Source organism: Cibotium barometz, chromosome 18 (genome assembly GCF_041138505.1).
Source record: "Cibotium barometz isolate CiBa-2024 chromosome 18, ASM4113850v1, whole genome shotgun sequence".
NCBI classification, from domain to species: Eukaryota; Viridiplantae; Streptophyta; class Polypodiopsida; order Cyatheales; family Cibotiaceae; genus Cibotium; species Cibotium barometz.
The window spans coordinates 19,166,252-19,187,449 of NC_141063.1; the positions used below are offsets into that span (position 1 = coordinate 19,166,252).

General features: G+C 41.6%; 1 protein-coding gene and 1 pseudogene across 6 annotated transcripts in view; one reads left to right on the forward strand and one right to left on the reverse strand.

Moving 5' to 3' along the window:
• LOC147629030 (D-lactate dehydrogenase [cytochrome], mitochondrial-like) overlaps positions 1-14,510 on the reverse strand; it is a 96,130-nt gene extending 81,620 nt beyond the window's left edge. For 2 of the 6 annotated variants that reach the window (XM_086812241.1, XM_086812240.1), the window contains exons 1-4: positions 14,181-14,508; positions 13,914-13,989; positions 13,498-13,601; positions 13,360-13,408 (exon numbers count right to left, since the gene is read on the reverse strand). In XM_086812241.1, coding sequence (XP_086668367.1) covers positions 13,360-13,408; positions 13,498-13,601; positions 13,914-13,989; positions 14,181-14,425 — 474 coding nt within the window. In that variant the 5' untranslated portion in view covers positions 14,426-14,508. Of the gene's footprint in view, positions 1-13,359; positions 13,409-13,497; positions 13,602-13,913; positions 13,990-14,180 lie in introns of all 6 variants that reach the window. The other 4 variants (XM_086812243.1, XM_086812244.1, XM_086812245.1 and 1 more) reach the window with 4 other exon arrangements.
• On the forward strand, positions 1,744-2,947 carry LOC147629031 (uncharacterized; annotated as a pseudogene).
• Positions 14,511-21,198: the final 6,688 nt, after the last annotated feature.

The following is a 21,198-nucleotide window of genomic DNA, read 5'->3' on the forward strand; positions in this document are numbered from 1 at the left end:
TACCGCAAGGGGCGCCGGACTTCGGGGCCAATGTGTTGTTGAGCGAGGGAGCGAGGATTCTGTGAATGTGTGTCTCAGTAAGTCCAGGTTATTTGTGAATGAATTACCGCTTTATGTGTCCATAGACCGGTTTTATGGTTCCATTGCCGGGATAGGGTCCTCTTTTCTGCAAGAGCCCGGACACGGATTGGATTGGGTGAACAGGAGACACACATAGTGAGGTACAACTGATTACAGGTGAGAAAGAGTACGGTCTCTTTCTTTGGATACAGGTTCCCTTAAACTTTCAGTTGACAGTATGACAGACAAAGGGAAAGGCAAGCTCCCTGCCGAAGAGAGTTCCTCTTCTACTCGCAGACAGCATATAGAGGTGACAGGTGCCCAGGTGTCAGCCTCTGCTCGGATGGAGCCAGTAGTACAGCCAGCCTTGTTAGAGGAAGAACAGGAACAAGAGGATTTATTTCATGCGCAACTCCTGAGCATGGTTGGTACCTTTGAACAGTTGGTGAAGAATCCCAGGATGAAGAGGTATTTGCAGTCAAGGACAGGGGATTCCCAGGCTGAATCATCTCAGCATGCAGTTGAGAGGGCACAGGAACAAATGCCAAGGATGCCACAGCATGTAGAGCAGACACCAGCAGTGGCAGCTGATCCAGTGCAGCATGTTACACAGGCACAGGTACATGCATTTAATGGCCAGGAAAGTAATGTGCAAAGGGTCATGCCGACCATTCCTCCATTCGTTGCTTTCCAGCCTGGCTATTTTGGTGGTGGATCTGTTTTCCAGGCCATGGCTAGGCCGCCCACAGTTTTGCCAGGATTGATGTCAAGAGGGTCACCAGGAATGATGCCTATGGAAGCTGTGAACCCTCTTTATGCCAATATAGGTGTGCAGCCCGGATTTCAAACTTATTTTAGTCCAGTTTTGGGGCCTGCAGCGCCTGTCAGTGTGGCTGAATTTTCTCAACCTAGTGGACAAAGTGCAGTAAGGACTGATGCAGAAAAGGTGCAAAAGGATTACAAAGAAGGAGGTCAAGCAGTAAAGTTTGAGACTTTCAGTGGGATGCAGGACAAATTGAAAGCGCTGACTTTCATTCAGCAGTTTGATGCAGCATACACTGGGGGTAACTTTACAGAGTCTTCTAAGGTGCGGAAGGCTGCCACTTTCTTGAAAGGCAATGCATTGCAGTGGTGGACCTCACTCTTGATGCAAGGACAAGCACCTGCTACATGGGTTCAGTTTAAACAGCAGTTCTCTTTTGCATGGCTTACAAATACTTTTGAAGTGGATGTTATGACAGCATGGCACAAACTTGATGCAGCCAACTGTGTAAATTTGGAAGAGTATAATAAGAAGTTTTGGGATGCACTCTTGCCAGTAACTTTTACAGGACAGTGCCATTGTCAGAGCAAATAGAGAAATATTGCTGTGGTTTGCCCAAAGAAATCAGGGATTATTGCATTAAGACCAATGTTTCTAATATGACTCAGCTCATTGAGAATGCAAACATGGCTAATGCATTGCTACAGGGAGGTTCACGTGGCTTTAAGAACACAGTGAACAAGGAACCTCAGGGCAAATAGGAACCACTTGTGAAGAGGGATTTCCCACCTAGACCATTCTATAGAAAGAAGCCATTTGAGAAGAAGACTTGGCCGTCACAACCTCAGAAAAGTGTTGGTCAAGGCAAAGGACAGAAGAGGCCACTCTATGGCAAGTCATTTGAAGAGAGAAAGGCATTGATGCAAGCTGGGAAATGTTTCATCTGTGAACAAAAAGGGCATATGGCTGCAAAATGTCCACAACAGCCAGCAAAAGATGCCGAGGATAAAGAATGGCCACTCAAGAAGAAGACAATGCCGAGTGCAGGATTGGTACCTGACATGGTTGGTGACCAACCATGTGATAATGCTACAGAATTATGCAGAGCATGGGGTAAAATCAGAGATGCTACAGTGCTGATTTTCTTTGACCCTGGTGCTCGAGCCAACTTTATTTCACCAGCATTGGCAGCCAAGTTGGGAATTCGTGCTGAAGAGATGGGACCAGTTGGACAGGCTGATTTGGCATGCCCTGGGCATTCAGTTCCTGTCACTCCTATACTTGGCAAACTCCGCATGCATATACAGAGTTATGTGGACACAGAGGAGTTCCTTATCATGCCCTTGGAAGGATGTGATGTCTTGTTGGGAATTCCATGGTGTCATAGGAAACATGCAGTGTTGGATGCTTTCAACAGGAAAATCACAATTGTACATAGGGACAAGACCCATGTTTTGGATGTGAAGCTAAAAGGAGAGTCTGTCCCAGTTATTTCTGCTTCTGCTATAACTTCAGTAATGAAAAATCATCTTTCTGCGTACTTGGTTTTTGCAAAGCAAGTGAATGAAGTTGAAACTGATTTGTCTACACTAGACAAAGGTAGAAAAGCTTTCTTGGATACGTTCAGAGACTGTTTTTCAGAGTCTTTACCAGGAGAGTTACCCCCTGAGAGGCCAGAGGATCATGCCATTGATCTTATTCCAGGGTCTAGTCCGCCCAATAGGCCACCGTACAGGGTTAGTGCAGCCCAGCAGAAAGAGATTATGACACAGGTTAATGAGCTGTTAGAGAAGGGACTAATTCAGCCCAGTAGTTCCCCGTTTTGTTCACCTGTGTTACTAGTACAGAAGAAAGACGGTTCATGGCGAATGTGTATTGACTACAGAGCCTTGAACAAGAACACGATCAAGAATAGATTTCCGATTCCGCGCATAGATGATATTCTTGACCGTTTGCAAGGAGCATAAATGTTTAGCAGGATAGATTTGAAGAGTGGGTACCATCAGATTAGAATCAGACCCGAGGACGTGCACAAGACCGCATTTCGCACTACATTTGGTCTCTATGAGTTCTTAGTCATGCCTTTTGGATTGACAAATGCTCCTGCCACATTTAACAGAATGATGGATAGAATTTTCCGTCCTTACAGAAGCTTTGTGGGCACATTCTTTGATGACATGATTGTCTATTCAAAGAGTGAAGAGGAGCACAGAGACCATCTGACAGCAGTCTTTAATGAGCTGAAACACAACAGATTGCTCATTAATGGCAAGAAGAGTGAATTCTTTTTGAAAGAAATTCACTTCCTTGGGCACATTGTATCAAAGGATGGTGTCACAATGGATCCTGCTAAGATTGAAGCAATCGTTTCATGGCCAGATTTACAGACTGTGCATGATGTTCGCAGTTTTCTTGGCCTATGCTCTTACTACCGCAGATTTGTAAGGCATTTTGCAGAGATTGCTTCACCGTTACATGCGCTTGAAAAGAAGGCTATTAAATGGCAATGGACAGATAAAGAGAAATCAGCATTTAGATGCCTGAAACAAAAAAATGACTACAGATCCTGTGTTGACATTGCCAGATTTGTCTAAATCATTTGTTGTGCAGTGTGATGCATGTGGGAACAGCATTGGTGCTGTCTTGATGCAGAATGGCCGAGTCGTGGCATATGAGAGTAGAATACTCTCTGACATTGAGAAGAACTATCAGATTTATGAGAAAGAGCTGTTAGCTGTGATCCATGCACTTACCAGTTGGAAACACTATTTGCTTGGTGCTGATTTTGTTGTGCAAACGGATCATCAGACGCTCAGATACTTTCTCACACAAGCAAAGTTATCAGAGAAACACATGCGCTGGGCAAATTTTCTGTCAATGTTCCATTTTCAGATAGTGCATGTGGAAGGCAAGAAGAATGTGGTTGCAGATGCATTGTCTCGCAAACCACAAGTGTCAGCTGTTTCTATTTCTTATCACCAGGAATTGGATGATATGAAAGAGCAGTATGCCAGTGATGAAGATTTTTCCAGAATCTATGAGCAGCTAATGAATAATCAACATCATGATCACTATGTTCTGAAAGACGGCTTTCTCATGATGCATGGAAAGCTATGTGTGACTAAGCAGTTAAGGCCGAAAGTAATGTTAGAAAGCCATGCTCCACCGTATGCTGGACATCGAGGCATTGATGCTACAGTGAAAGCGGTTGAGACTTTCTTTTATTGGCCAGCTTTGAGACGTGATCTTGATGCTTATGTCAGATCTTGCCTAGTATGCCAGAAGGTCAAGTTTGATAGACAGAAGGCACCTGGGTTATTGCAACCACTACCTATTCCAGAGAGACCATGGGAAAGTATTGCCATGGACTTCATTTTTGATCTTCCAAGGACAACAACAGGGAATGATGGAATCTGGACTATAATATGTAGATTCAGTAAGCAGGCACACTTCATTCCTGTTAGAAAGAAGATAAAGCCCGAGCACATGGTAAAGGTTTTCATGCAGAATATCTTTAAATACCATGGTATGCCACAGTCTATTGTCAGTGATAGAGACCCAAGGATGACTAGCTTGTTTTGGAAAGCATTGTTTGAGAATATGGGCACGACCTTGAAATTCTCATCTTCTTTTCATCCTCAAACTGATGGGCAGTCTGAAGAGGCTAACTCTACTGTCTTGGATCTGCTGAAATGTTATGTGTCAGAACATAAGGCAACTTGGGAGCATTATTTGCCATTAGTAGAGTATGCTTACAACAATACAGTGCACTCCTCTACTGGTAAAGCACCTTTTGAAATTGTTGAAGGTGGCAAGAAAGTACCTCCCATTCTGCAGACAAAGGATAAGATATTTGAAGCAGATCGGTATATTGAGGGATGGCAAGAAGCGTATAAAAAGGTCAAATATGCCTTGGAAAAGTCACAAGCTAAGCAGAAAAGAGCTGCTGACATGCATCGTCGAGAGCTCTTGTTTAAAGAGAATGACTGGGTCTTATTGCGTTTTGAAAAGGCACGACTGAGAAAAAGAAAGGGCAAGGAACGTCTATTTCCTAAGCTGAGTATGCGATATTATGGTCCTTTCCAAGTCTCAGACAAGATAAGTGATGTAGCATACAGGCTGAAATTGCCAGAAACCTGGAAGATACATAATGCATTTCATGTGAGCCTTTTGAGGCCTTTTATTGGCAACGTGCCAGAAGATATAGTGCCAGAGGAACAGCCTGAAGTGGAGGAATTGGATGAAATTCTGGTTCCTGAGCAGATTCTGGCCCATAAAGACAGAAAAGTGAAAGGACAAGTTGCAAGAAGGTACTTGGTGAAATTCAGAAATTATTCACCAATGGATGCTAAATGGATGGATGAGGTTGAACTGGCTGATTCACCTCAGTTGATGCAACTTTACAAGGAAGCCTTCCTGTTAGAACCTGCAATGATTTAATATGCTTTTTGAAGCTGAATTCTGAATGACCTGTACATTTGTATTATATTTTTGGCAATGTACAGTTTTGACATTTGTTGTCAATGACTTAATCTATGAATGAACTTTCAGTGCTTTGAAGTTGTATCTGTTACGCTTCAAATGAATGATTTACATGTTGTGACACTAATAGTACAAGATATATGCTATCGCCCTGTGTTGCATCCGGAAACATGTATTTGAAAGGCTTGAACCTGCGATGGCACAAATGGTAGTGGGGAATTCCTATCATCGCCCCGTGTCATCCGTTGGCAGGAGATACATGCGATGACACTAATCACATGGGGAATCTTGTGATCGTCCTGTGTCATCCGTTTGCATGTGGACTTGCAATCGAGGTCGCTTGCTTCTTTCAAGAGGGGGGTATGTCACCAGGAGGTGAAACTTTTTGCAGTTGTTTTCCTTATTTACATTTCTTTATAAATATATATATATATTTTTCTTTTCTTTCTCTTTGGTTGCTGTTGCTTTCCCCCGGGATCTCTTGGAAGGGCTTGGGCCATTGCAATGTCAGAATGGGTCAGCCAGTGGGACTTTGGACCAATGGTTGGCTAAGCCTGAGAACTCCACTGAAAGATGATTGACAGTGTCCAGGACATGGGCACTGAAAGATGATTGACAGTGTCCAGGACATGGGCACTGAAAGATGAATGATAGTGTCCAGGACATGGCCACTGAATGAGGGTATAGGCCAGTTTACATTAGTAAGTGGCCGCCATCGAAATGTGAATGTATTTTGAATTCTAAGCAAATTCTGAAGTGACCATAGTGGTCAAAGATGGTCAGGAGACCAGAAGGAATGCAGATGACATCATCCCTAAAATCTAGGGAACTGCTATTTTTGGCAGTGTCGGAATTGAAAAGTGTTCGCGTCAGTTTGTGCGGAATGTCAAGGGGACCAAAAGCTGACAAAGGACTGTTGTGAGAATGTGAACCAGTCAGGAGATTTTTAGCCTGGAAGATTGCATGTGGAAAAGGCTTAAAAATGTGCCAAGTGTCAAATTTTGGTGCATTTTCCTCATAGAGAAGAGGGAAGCGTGGGAATTTGGGGAAGGAGGCTCAATTTGCAGCCATCGTGGTGTTTTGTGGCAAGAAAACCAGCATTCGTGGTGCACTCCCTTGCCCTACAACTCAGGAATTGAGGGTTGAGCTTGCTCCCCACCGCCTCTTTCTCTCTTTCTCTCTCTTGCAGACTATGGAAATGCTTTCATCAGATAAAATCAGGTACAATTGTGTGAATTTCATGCTTGTATGCAAAGGCTAGTTACCTCCTTGAACAGGAACAGGTGTAGTTGGTTCCTACACCAAAGCAGGGACAGAAGAGGGTAATAACCTCTTTAAAACAATGCTGTTTCAGCACTGTTTAGGTGCTGTTTTTGGGCTGTTATGTTGCCCGGTTGATGCCAAAATGCAGTAGGACTTTGCTAAAGTCCTCCAGGACAATACAAGGGTTATTTTGGGTTGAAAACAGAGCTGAAAACAGGTCTGTGCAGAAAATTACAGCAAGCTGAATTGTGATGTTTTGGACTCCATTGGGTAGCTTGATGCCTATGAAAGTGAGCCTGTCAGTTGGGATTCATTCTGAGATGTTATGGAACAGTTTTAATGCAGTTATGCTGGCAAAATTCTCCTAGAATTTGTAAAATTCAGCTGATGTAAGTAGAGTGCTTTGTTGCACTTGTGCTTTGTAATTTCCAACCTTTTAACAATAAAGAAATACCGCAAGGGGCGCCGGACTTCGGGGCCAATGTGTTGTTGAGCGAGGGAGCGAGGATTCTGTGAATGTGTGTCTCAGTAAGTCCAGGTTATTTGTGAATGAATTACCGCTTTATGTGTCCATAGACCGGTTTTAATCGCCCTCATTATACTGGATGGTCCATAGCTGTTTCACGAGCACGTAGCCTCTCCTCACGGGATTTATAGATGCCCCACCCTCCAGCCGATGGTTCTTACTAAAGCCCAGCGGCATCATCAGCAGCAAAAACCCCCAGAGCCTCGTCACTCTGCAGCCTCTACATCAGCATCTTCTCTCATGGCTGAACCTGTTGACATACCGGCTCCTCCAGAATGGCAGCAAGCTTTGCAGCAACTTCAGCAACATTTCCAACTCCAGGAGTCCATGGCATCCTTGGCTTCACAGATCCAACAGCTCCATACGGATCGCCACTCACACACGAGTTCCGTACCAGCAGCAAATGTTTCAGCAACAGTACCAGCAGACGAAGACGTCATTCCTTCCGAGGTAGAAGGTGACGACCTTAAAACTCTGTATCGTCTTTTACAAGCCAGTAAAACAAAGAAATTGGAAATTAAACCCCTTGAATCTTATGGTGGTTAGCGCAATAAGCGCATCTTAGAACAATCGCTCTACAAACTGCGGTTATACTTTGAAGCCATGACCCTTTCTGATTCCAAAAAGGTGGTTTTTGCGGTATCCCTCCTCAAAGACACTGCTTTATTGTGGTGGCAACGACGACAGTACGTCGGAAAATCGGTTACAACGTGGGAAAAATTCAAGTGAGTTCTCCGTAAGCAGTTCATACCTGCCAATGCGGATTTCCAAGCCCGTACTCGCTTACGCCATTTGGACCAAACTGGTTCCTTGGCCTCTTATATCTCTCATTTCACCAACTTGATACTGGAGATTGACTCCTTGTCCCCAGCAGACGAACTCCATGCCTTCGTTGAAGGTCTTAACCCCACACTGCGTGCCGATGTTCAAAAATATAATCCTGTCAATCTTGTCGATGCCATACGATACGCCGAGCACGTTGCAAACATTAATTCTCAAAATTCGACCTCTTCTGGTCAAGCTACTGCCTTTCAAAAAACCAATGGGTCTCGTATGAACCAAGATAGTCGAAGAGAATCTTCTGGCACTTCTACCTCTCGGCCTAATCCCCAATGGAATAATTCTCAACACCCTCGCCGATCAAAAGGATCGTCCTATTTTTAGTCCCGACGTCCTCAGTCCTTCCACCACGCAATTCGGATCGGGGACGGGACCAAGGACATGACCAATCTCACAATCCTCGTCCTTCCGTCCCTTTTGGATGGGATCAACAAAAGACAGGATTATGCACAATTTGCAATGGACCTCATCGTTGGTTTGAGTGCCCCAAAAGACCAACCCATCGACAAAATTCTAATGCTGAACCCTCCACTTCCGAGAAGAAACCCCCAGTTGTTGACAAAGGAAAGCGTGCGATTAATCACCATGCTATTGCACATGCTTCGGTGATCACCGCTGCTACCACAGCTCAAGCTGCCTCTTCACCGTTACCCCAACGGTCTACTCAGGTTTTGGTTCTTCAAGGTTCTATTTCCAATCACCCTATTCATGTGCTCATCGACAGTGGATGTTCTCATTACTTTGTGGGAACCACCTTCACCCAGAGATTGAAGATTCAGACTTCTCAAAGTGTTGTTATTTATGAAGTAGAGTTTGCCGATGGTTCCACATCCTTGTGTAACACCGTTGCTAAACACCTCTCCTTTCAAATTCAGCACTATCGTGACAAATTGGATTTCCAAGTCATGTCTTTGGCACATTATGATATGATTCTTGGTCAAGAATGGTTGTATCAAAATGATCCCCTAATCAGTTTCCGGAACCATTCCATACAATTTGCTCAAAATGATATGCTTGTGGCACTCGAAGGCATCAGAGACCAACCTTCTACACCAACCCTTTCAGCTCTTCAAGCGAAACGGTGGGTCCGCAAGAGTGGTTGTTCCTCAGCACTTTTAATGGTCTATTCAACCAATGATCCTCCCCATGACATGGATACGAAGATGATGTACCTTAAGCAACCTTTCTTTGCTCCATACTTGGATCTTTTTCCTCGGGAGCTTCCTGCAGTTCTCCCACCTCGGCGACCAGTCGACCATGCTATTGATCTCCTTCCTGGCAGTGCTCCACCTTCTCGTGCTCTACATCGAGTTTCTTTTATGGAATCTCAAGAGATACAATGACAACTTACTGAACTTTTGGAGAAAGGACATATTCGACCAAGCAAAAGCCCTTTTGGAGCTCCAGTACTTTTGGTGAAAAAGAAGGATAAGTCTATGCGCCTTTGCATTGACTATCGTGCCCTTAATAAGTTGACTATCAAGAATAAGTATCCTCTTCCACGCATTGATGAATTGTTTGATCAATTACTCCATGCAAAGGTCTTCTCCAAAATTGATCTTAAGTCTGGATATCATCAGATTCACATTCACGAAGGTGATGAATATAAGATAGCTTTTCGCACAAAATATGGTCATTACAAGTACCTGGTCATGCCATTCGGGTTAACCAATGCCCCTGTAACATTTATGAGCCTGATGAATGATCTTTTTCGTCCTTTTCTGGATAAGTTCATTTTTATCTATCTTGACGACATCCTGGTGTTGAGTCGTAATATAGACGAACACAGGACACATCTTGATCGTTTTCCAGGTGCTTCGTGACAATACGCTTTACATTAATCTAGGCAAAAGTGAATTCTTCATAACATCCTTGAAATACCTCGAACATGGTGTTTCAGCAGACGGTATTTTTGTGGATCCAAAGAAAATATAGGTTATTGTCAATTGACCAACTCCCACAAACATCAATGATGTTCGTTCTTTCTTAGGACTTGCCAACTTCTATTACACAAAGGTTCATTGATTTTCAGAAATAGCTGCTCCTCTCACAAAACTTTTAAAGTCCGCTCCTACATTCCAGTGAACTGAAGCCACAACACAAGCCTTTGAAAGATTAAAGACAGCTTTGACCACAACTCCTATCATGGCTATTCCTAACCCTACTCTCACCTTTGATGTTTATACGGATGCTTCTGATATTGCCACTGGTGCCGTCTTGATGCAACAAGGACGTGCTATTGCATTTGACAATCATAAGCACTCTGCGATTCAAGTAAGATACCTAGTATATGACAAGGAATTTTTGGCTATTCATGCCTATCATGCATGGAAACATTATCTCCTTGGTGCGGATTCAATGGTGAAAACAGATCATCATTCTTTAAAATACATATTCACGCAACCAGTTATGAATGCTAGGCAAGCGCGTTGGGTCGAATTCTTAGCCAATTTTCATATGACAATTGAGTATATTCCTGGTCTTAACAATGTGGGTACAGATGCCCTCGGTCGCATGCCGCCAGCTTCAGTCTTGGCCATTTTTATACTTGAAATGGATATATCTCAAGGTTTCAAGGATCGTTATTGAAAGAATCGTGATTTTGGAAATGCATTTCGAATTCTCAATTCTCAGAATACAACTCCTTCCGAATTGAAGATTTATGGAGCATATACATTAGTGGATGGTTTACTATATTATCAAGATCGTATTTGTGTACCTCGTGATACTCATGTTCGAAGAGTATTGGTGAAAGAACATCACCAGGTCACTTATGCTGCACACCCAAGCATCAACAAGACATATCGTCTTTTGACAGCTACATACTATTGGCCTCAAATGAAGCAAGATGTTATTAAGTTTGTCACAGCATGTCTTTCGTGCCAACGTATGAAAGCTAGCAGACAAGTTCCAGCGGATCTTCTTCAACCACTTCCAGTTCTCAATGAACATTGGGAAAGTATTAGTTTGGATTTTATCACTTCATTGCCACTATCTTCTAAAGACAATACACAGATTCTTGTGGTGGTTGACAGATTTTCTAAGATGGCACATTTCATTCCGTGCAAGAAAGCAACCCAAGCTTTAGACATTGCAATATTGTTCATACAATATATCTTCAAACTTCATAGGTTGCCAAAATCTATAATTTTTGATCGAGATCCAAAATTTACAAGACATTTTTGGACTTCGATATTCAAGTCTCTTGGTACAAATTTACTCTTTAGCTTTTCTTATCATCCACAGATAGATGGACAAACGGAACGAGTTAATCAAATTCTGAAAGAAATGCTACATCATTATATTCAGTCTCGATTAGCTTCATGGGAAGAATATTTACCTTTGGTGGAATTTGCTTATAATAATTCTTATCATTCAGCTATTGGAATAACACCTTTTCAAGCACCTTATGGCCATACTCCCCTTGTTCCTGCCAACTTTGTTCTTCAACATAAAGTGGCTTTAGCACACCAACTCATTCAAGAAATGCAAGATATTATGTTACAGATTAAGGATAAGATGGTCAGCGTACAAGAGCAATATCAGCGCACAACTAATAAGCATCATCGTCACATTGAATTTCAAGAAGGAGACTTGGCATTATTATATATTGCCCCTTATCAATACAAGACAGTGAAATCAATATTTGCAAAGCTTCGCCCAAGATATTATGGACCCTTTCGTATTATAAAGAAGAACTCATCTCTCTGTTATAAGTTGGAATTACCGCCTTCTTGGGGTAGAATTCATCCAACTTTCCATATTTCTTGGCTCAAGAAGTTTATGGACGATGATTTTCCAGTTTTAGATGTTTTGAATTATGTTCCAGAAATCGAAGATGAACACATACTCTTAATTCCAGAGACAAATCTTGATGTCAGATAGAAAGAAACACGACATAAGCTCACTACAGAATTTTTGGTTAAATGAAGCAATCTTGATGATTCTGACTCTACTTGGCAAAGTGATGAAGACTTACAAGAATATCCAGAACTTCTTCAGGAATTCTTTCAAAGACAACCATCTCTTCTTAGCCGGAGTCTTGTTTTAAGTGGGAGGGAATGTCACGATTGTGACTTAACTCTCTTAATCTCTCCCTAATTACTCCTTAATCTCTCATTAACTGTAAAGACACCTGTGAAGGGTCACACCCTTGCACATGGGTCACTGTCAAAGGACATGTCTATTCATTAAAAGACACACCCCTAAGTCCCAAGGACATAACCATTGATTCAAGAGCCACACCCCTTCACAAGGATGTGCCTCTTCAGTTGTACCTTTTCGACCTCTATTTAATAAAGACCCCCGTCTCAATGCAATCACTCAATCTTTTCCTACAGTATTTGTCTTATGTTCATTAATTAAGTCTTAATCATGTTAAAAAAGCTATAAAAGCTTTACAGATACGCTAGGGTTGCATTGGTCTCTATCTCGGAGGTGGCTTACCATGATATCCGGTTTGGAGCCTATGATTGAGTGGCAAGAAAGTTGTTTAGGTGTAGAAATTGCAAATGCTTGGATGAGCTTCTTGAGTATGTTTAGGCATGTATATTGATCTTCGACACACACACAGGTAAGTGGACCTCTTACTTAGGGTGTTTCATTTAGTTCATGTTGGGAAATTGGACCTTTAAACCAAGGAATTGATTTAATAATTGTTGAGAAAATCGAGAGCATTTGGTTATGAAATTAGGGTGTAGTTTATGCATGTGGAGTTGCATGAAAACCCAAATTTTAATGACCAATGGAGAGCCTTTAAATGTGTGGAAAAAGGATTATGCTTTGCCGGTTAGAAAATAGAATTTTCTCATATGAGAGAATGAATGTTTTGTGTAAACCTTAAAATGAGAGATCCATGGTTGGAATGGTTTCTTAATTGGAGGAAACATAAAGGATGTGGAAACCTTTGTTTTGTGTGAAGGTTTAGTGGCTTAAGAGGAGAGAGATGGGGTTCATTTTATTTTAATCCCTATTGATTATTATTTTTCACTTGGGATCCCTAGCTGCACGTGATCCTGATGATCAGGTCTCCAAATGGGGCCCACAACCATCACACAGAGTGTCCATGATACCTATCTTGAACCGTTGTTTCAAAAAGCTGTCACAACCATCTTTGTTTGTCTCATATCAATTTACAGATGTCAAATGCCCAACTGCTCAAACATGGCTGCTCCTAAAAACTAGAGCAAGTTGGGGCCTATGTCAACAGACAATGACAATGGGCATTGATTTCTAGGCATGGGCAATGAACAAAGCTATTTATCAATGTCAAGCTAATCTGTTATCTCCTCTGCTTAAAATATGCCAAATTAAAGCACTATTTCAACCCCAACCATGCCTTAATACACTAGCAACAATGAACAATATGGCATGGCCTTTCACGAAGGGTCTAACAGTGCAATAATCAAAAAATTTAAGTATTTACCTCATACTTGTTACAAGCTTTGACAATTGCAACAACTTCTTCCTGGGATCTAGCATCCACGAGAACAGAAAAATGAAAATATAGAAATAGCCTCTGAATAATGCGTTCATAGAAATAGAAAGTGCGAGATATACTGACCTTGGATAAACTACCATGTCAGGGACATTCATGACAGGATAAAAGTTGTTGATTGACATTGAATGTGCATATCTCTCATTATCATCCAAGACAACTCCATCCTCCTACAAAAAGCAAGGTGGGTAGATTTATCTAAAAAAGTCCATTCAGATTGATATTGGAATCAAATTCCAGCTGTATGGCACTTGGAAAATTTATGGTTAATTTATGTAAAGGGTTGCCAAAGAAATGACCAGTTAACATGAGGATTTTCAAACAAAAGATAAAAATTATTTGGATCAATTTTAGAAAATGAGCACCTAAAGAATGATTAATCAACATGATAGGTGATTAGAGGGCATGCCCATTGCCTAGTCAAAAAAACGTGTGTTTATGTCGAGATTTAAGTTGGCAAACAGTAATGAAAATTTACTTACACCGCAGATGGCCTTTAGTTCTTCAACGATGAAGGACGACGGCAGTGCGTTGGGGCGAACTTGGGCCAGGCTATCTCTACGTTGAATGTAAATATAAAACAAAGCCGCAGATCATACTTCATTGCAATGGAACTTGGATGCAAAAGAGAAAAAGAAGAAGAAAATTACGACGAGTTGTTTGATTATAACGAGGAAAATGCCAAGAAAATATTTAGTTTTGATTGGGTGAGGGGGGGAAACGGAATTGAAGAAAGATCTATGGCAGACCTGGAATCGCTGGATGCGTCAGAGAAGGCGAAGTTAGGGTGGAGGAGAGAGGTGGTTCCAGCGGCGACGAGAAGAGAGGCAGGCCATAGCCACTCGAAGCTGGAGGAGGAGGAGGAGGAGGAGGAGGAGGAAAGAGTGGGAGAAAGGAAGAGGGCTCGGCGAGTGTGCGAATAGGTGGGCTTTGCTGAAGACAAAACATGGCGAGCAGCAGCCGCTGGGGCGACGATGCGACGCAGCTTGAGCATAGTTGCCAGTCCAGGAATGAGCACTTAGAGCATTTGGGCTTGGTTTTGACCTATCGAGGGATAAGAATAAGGTACAGGTTACCAGCAGTGTGTAGAGCAATTGGTGAAGCATGTGTGTGTCGGGTAAGGTCTCTTGATCGAGTCTTACTTCCAGCTCTCCTCCGTAAGGACACTCTTTGGTACAAATAAAAATCTCGCATTACTCCGTGTGTGTGTGTGTGTTTGGGGTAAGGTCTCATGATCAAGTCTTACTTCCAGCTTTCATCCAGTGATCGAGTCTTACTTCCAACTCTCATCCGTAAGGATGCTCCTTGGTACAAATAAAAATCTCTCATTATATTTATTTAAAAAAAGGTACAGGTCCTAAACAAGAAAGGCTAATAAAGATTGACCCACATTCCACCATCGGTCTCCTGCCCAAAGGATTTTCGATTAAAGCCGGAAAAGTATACACCTCAGGAATGCACCTCTAACTCTCTTCTCGTGGCATGTATGCAGTTGGGGTATCACATATCCTGAGAAGTCATCTTCTATGTGGGAGGGATCGAATTTGTAATTATGGGTGTAGGATGGATGTGGTAGGTATAAAAAAGGACCTTTTGTATATGACAGCTTTTGTCTTGTTAATATATAAATACTTATTCTTCCCAAAAACAAGATTGACCCACACACTTCGAATGATAAAACTAGTGGTAGTAAGAAACTTTGACATAGCTTCAGTAGTATATGTTATTTTACGATGGTAAGAAGAAGAAGAAAGCAAGCTAGGCTGCTTGTTGTTGGTAATGTAGTAACTTAGTATTGAGGAGGTTATAGTTGATGAGTTTGGTTTCTCCTAACTTAGTATTGAGGAGGTTATAGTTGATGAGTTGGGTTTCTCCTAAAACTAGGTTTGTTCTTTACTATAAAATCATTTTTGTCAAGAAAAACAAAAAAAGACTTTCATGTAACTTCTAACACAACTTTGAACACATTCATACGATGATGAGGATGATATGCATAGTGATGAGCACATCAACCAGATACACGAGCTAGCAAATGACACATAGTCCAAGCATTTACTAACATGAGGTGATTGGTCTATTACCTTGTGGCCCTATGTGGTGACATGAACATGGTGTGTTGAGTGGAAGAGATTAGCTCAACTAATAGTGAAGTAGGTGAATATACCTTAGTAAAGAGTGAGCCTTTCCTTCATTGCCAATTATCTTTGAATTTACTGAGGTGGAAGTGCCCCTTAATTCAAACATCGGCTACCTATCAATAACTAATCTTAACTTGATTAGAAAGGTCTACTAGTACATGTGGAAAAGTTTGATTCGTGAGTTGAACCTCTTAGATAATTACTAACATGGCAATACTTTAGTGCCACTTCATTCCTAACTCATCAAGCTTGACATGGAGATAAATTTGAGATTTAAGGAGGGCACACTATCAAAGCCAAGAGAAGACAAGTATCTACCTAAACCTAGAGGCAAGTGGAGAAGGATACCTTGGCCACCTAGGAAGGAGGTTAATATGGATGAGATCTAGTCCTAATGGGCAACACTTTGGTCTTTCATGCCACCACACGAACAATATCCATCCAACAAGGACCAAGTTTTATAATCCTCAATGAATGCGGATGACTTTGTGGGTGATAAGGAGTTTTTGGTACAACGAGCAATTATAGAAGGCAAGGAGAAGGATGTGAAGGCACTTTCTTAATATAAAACACATGATATCATAGTCTTAGAGGGAGAACCACATTCTACCAATCACATGGAAGAGAGGAAGCCAAGGAGTTGATCAATTACAAGTTGGAGTGTCCTTGGCTTTGCCTTTCTCAAGGTACTTGAAGATTGTTTTAAAAAAGATAAGATGCTTGATGATCCAATGAATTTCAAAAATGTTGAATTTGCACAAAAGACCTTAGCCTAAGGGTCCAGATTTTCTAAAATTTTGGATTAGGGCTCTAAGGGACCAATAAGATGTTTAAGGAGGATCCTAAGACAACTTATCAAGGGGAGGAATTTCCCATAGAAAAGCTATACGAATATAAGGCCTCACTCATAAAGTATAGGGATTGCTTTACCCAAAGTTACAAAGATACAGATGTAATCCATTGGTGGCTAATGCAAAGCTAATAGCTCATTGTCCATACAAAACAAATCTAAAAATATTAAAAAGGAAATATAAAAGTTGCATAACATTGGTTTTGTCTATGAGATTAAACATATAAAATGATTTTTGCCAATTATTACTGTGCTAAAGAAAAATAAAAAAGCTTTGCATTTATGTCAACTTGAAGAAGTTGAATGCTTACACGAAGAGGGGACACAACCCATTATGTTTCATTGAAGAAGTATTGGAAAAAGTTGCATCAAAGATACATAAATTTTTGGACAAGTATAGTAGGTACAATTAAGTGGATAATTTCTTAGACAAGTTTTGTAGGCACAACCAAGTGCTCATGTGCCTAAGGATCAATAGTTTTGAAATAGAATGGGCGATTTATGAGGTTATGCCTTTTGGGCTATGTAATGGCTAAAAATTTTTTTAGGAAGAAGTATTGGAAAGAGTTACATGAAAGATGCATAAATGACTTTTATTATATAAGTGACGAGTTTCCACACTAGGTTGGCCAAACTTAAAAATGGTATAACCTCTATTAATAGTCTTAAGCAAGTATGTATACAGAGTTTGTAGACTTTCTCTATTTGACATTAAACATATGGTAAGGCTGCTTTATATGTTCTAGCACCGTCTTTAAAAAAGATACATGCCCATTCGAGTGAATAAAATGGCAAAGTTCTTAAGGTAGGTCGGGCGACTTAACCTATAGAGTGGTTAACATAACCCCTTCTTAAAACAATGATCGTGTCCTCACACCACCCAAGTTAGTGGTGAAGATACTACCGGGATGGGAAGGCACGAATGGTCCAAGCCACGTCATGAAATTAGGTTAAGTGGTATGGTTCGAACTAATACGTATGGCAAAGTGGGATGGTTCGAACCTAATACGTAGGGCAAAGTGGTGGGAAGCTTTAGGTAGCCCTAATGATAGGCAACACGAAGACTTCTCCAACTCAACAGCTTTCTTCAATTCTCTTTTTTGCTTTCTTTGACATCTTCTTGACATCCCTTTTCTTGGGGAGAGAAGATTATTACATTGTTTGGGACATGGCAGTGAATTGTGCTCATGGTTGCAACGTAGTCTCTAGGGCTCAAGGGATTTTGCATTGTTGGAGCACTCTCGTACAATATAGTCAATGAGGATCAATGGGCAGGGTGATCAAAGACGAGATCACAAAAGGTTCTTGTTATTTAAAGGTCCAAGTGATGGGTCGTACCATGAGCGACGCATGCACCTGCCATTGCCCCTATCCAAAAATGTACCCAAGGGTTGTTGGCGCTGAGGCTTGAATGTGGGTGTTTAAAAGAATGGTGCCTATGTGTCTATTACATGTAGAGCCCGTGGATATATTGCAAGTGGTGCACATTAGCATTGGGCAAAAGGTGGGCCGCCCGTGTAGAAGCTTTTTCCGATGAAAACTTCAACACACTGCTTTCTTTGACACTTTTAATTCTGCTTTCTTCGACTCTTTTTTCGGGCAGTTTGTGTGCGGTACCCTTGGACAAGGGTTTTAAAAAGTGAGTCCATAAAGAATGTGAAAATTATTAGACAAGGCCTGACATGGGGTGAGACTTACCAATCCACATTGGTACCAAATATGTCATCGATCTCATAAAAAGACGTAATGAAATTATTGCGAGAAAGTGATTGACTGCATTGGCACATAATCACAAATGGAGCTTCATCTCCATGGTTGTGAGGGCTGTGGGGCCATCAATGTATGGGAAGTTGTAGGCGATCCCTTTTCTTTCCATACATAGGAACTTGCACCAAGGCTACCACCTTTTGGTTGGCGTGAACTTGGGGTCAATGCGGATTTCTCTGGGTGCGGCCATGTATTCCTGCCACATTTGGTGATCAGTGAGGAGATAGAGCATACGCCAGTCGGGTTGGACTCCTATGTGACCTATTGTTGGGTAGTCCTTGGGACTAACAAAGTGCTGTGCCTTCTCTGGGTGTGCCGTGGGGGTGGTCAATCTTCCAATGGGCAAATAGTTGATCTATGTGTTAGTTCACTATATGGATTTCAGCCATGTCAAAGGGTAAATCCAAGTGGCTATAGAAGTTTTCTTGGATCATGAGTAAGTGAGTTGTTGTTCATGGACAACAAGCAAGGTCAACCCTGGGTCCTTCCGTCCTTCCCGTCCTTCTAACTGACTTCTTCAAGAGTAGTTAGATGTGGTTCCTCATCATATAATGATTTGAGGATGGAGGGGCTCATAGATGTGGTTAATGAGAGGTGGTTTAGTTATGGGAAAGAGTCGAGGCTTTGGGGTTGAGGACCATTTTGGACCTCTTTAACTTTAGCATGCTTGAGTTCATCTAGGAGTTGGTCACTTTGAGCTTGATGTGCCTAGGTTGCCATAACCTTGGCGGTCTTGAGGGCTTGGTATTGAAGGTCAAGGTCATCCATACCTTGCATGTGAGCATGGGCTAGCTCCTCCTGGGTGGGGCTCTGCTGCCACAATCTCATTTTGAAGCCGATACATTTTATGTGTTGCTTTCTTGAGCTCAACTTTGAGCTTGGCATTCTTCTCATAGGTGGCCTGAAGTAATTGTTGGGAATGGCTAAAATTTTGGCCCTCTTCCCATATGTATTCATCCCAGCTCTTAAGATATTGTTGTTGTTGGAGAATACGGTGCTTGGAGGTTTCTATTGCATCACTGATAAGCTCGATCCACCAATGAGTGTCGATGTCAAAAGTACTGAGTGGAGCTCCAAAATCATGGGTGAGTTATAGTAGAAGAGATGGTCCATGAGGGAACAATCTCTGGCATCCTTGAGAGTGGGTCCTAGTGGAAGGAGATGGTCCATGTGGGACTAATCTACAGAGCTGAGATGATCCCAAGTGTGGAAAGCCAACCGAAGTAAATGTGGTAAAGGTTGGAAGGAAGTAGGAGTTGGTTATGGATTAGAGGAAGGTGGTGGGGGCTAGCTTATGGGTCACCCTTGGTGACTCTCTTAATGGGCATCTTCAACATGGACTTAGGTGCGAAGAAGTCATGAGGCTTAAACATATCACTTACAGATCCAAGAGGAGCTTCTCCTAGAGTGAGCTAAGGAATGGGGATGGTGGTGGCAGGAGGTTGAGGTTGTGGTTGGGATGGAGCAATAGCGTCGTGGGAAAGAAACGGATGGATTATGGGATTTCTCATGTTTGTGTTTCTTTGGAAGAGGTTGGGACTTGGAGGGTGAGATGCTTGCTAATCCAATTCAAGGATTAACAAGAGCTACACCATTATCTTACATCAAGGAGTCACTGTAGATACACCAAAGGGTCATACATTCAAGATATGAAGCAGTAGTGTCCAAAGCTACAACTTGGACGGGTGCCCGTAATGGTGTGATGACGGAGTATTTGTGGCTATTCCCGCTTCAAGAGTGAGTGGTAGCAAGATAGCATGAAGTCCTGAGTGATGTACTTCATGGATATATTATGAGAGTAGTCATTGTAATAGCATTAGGCCCCTTACGAGCCTAAAGTGCCCGGTCGGCCATAGTTTAAGTGGGTGTGAACACTTATGGCCATGTATATAAGTGAATTTCTCTCATAATACAACATACTCTCCCATTGTGCAATTGAGTCTTGCTCTTGCTAATCTCTCTCCCTAATGCATGCTAGTGTGTGTGTGTGTGAGTGAAGTGCGGTGAGAGGAGAGATGAGGACCCGTTAAGCAACGCGACGGTGTGACAACGCTTGCAGGAGACGCGGTGGAATTGCTTCTCAAGGAGTTGTAGAGCTTGGAGACCTCAAGGGTTATGAGCTCGGCCATTGGAAAGATCCTCTCACGATAGTTGCAGTTCACCAGGTAATCTCTTTTTGGATGTGTTTCAAGGAGGGTTAGGGTGAGCCATAACATTTTTGGCACCGTTCTCGGGGAGCCATCCCTTGGCTTTTCAATCGTTTTGCCTCTAATCTATGCATAACCCATTGCCCATTATCTTGATTAATGGTTTCCCATGAAAAAGATGTGGATTTGATGGTGATTTGTGTGAGATTTGGTGTAGAATAGCTCTCTTTTTTGTTTTTGAAAAGAATGTTTTTTTGCTTAATTTTTAGATTAATTTGTTATTTTTTTGGTGGTTTATCATGTTCTTAAGACTTGCACATAGTTTGTATTAGGCTTAGTTTGCATCCATTGCATCAAACAATGCAATAGAATACAATTTTTAGTGAATGTTAGCTCTCTTTAGTTTAAACATATATCTAAGATCATTAATTCTAGTTTAATTGTATGTTTTTTGTTGAAATTGTGTGGATTAGAGTGTTAGCAAGCATTAGGAGTAGCTTAATCTTTCATTTATTAAAACCATCAAAAAACCCTTGAATTTGACTAAATTCTCTTAATGGAATGGTTTTTGTCATTAAGGGTGATTAATCTTGTTCAAGAGACTAAAAATTTAGAAAATGTGTTGATTGGGGTCTAAATTGATCATATGAGCAGTCGAAATTGGAGTTTTTTAGTGTTTAAGAGCATCTAGATGCATCAAAACACCTAATCACATCAAATTTTTGATCAATTGTGGAGAAATTTGTCTCTCTTTACTTAATTTTGCCTTAAAGAGGAGACTATAATTAAGAGTCTACTTAATCTCCTAATTTAGATTAATTTACACAATTGTTGATGCACAAAGATTAATTTTTCCTTGCTCTAT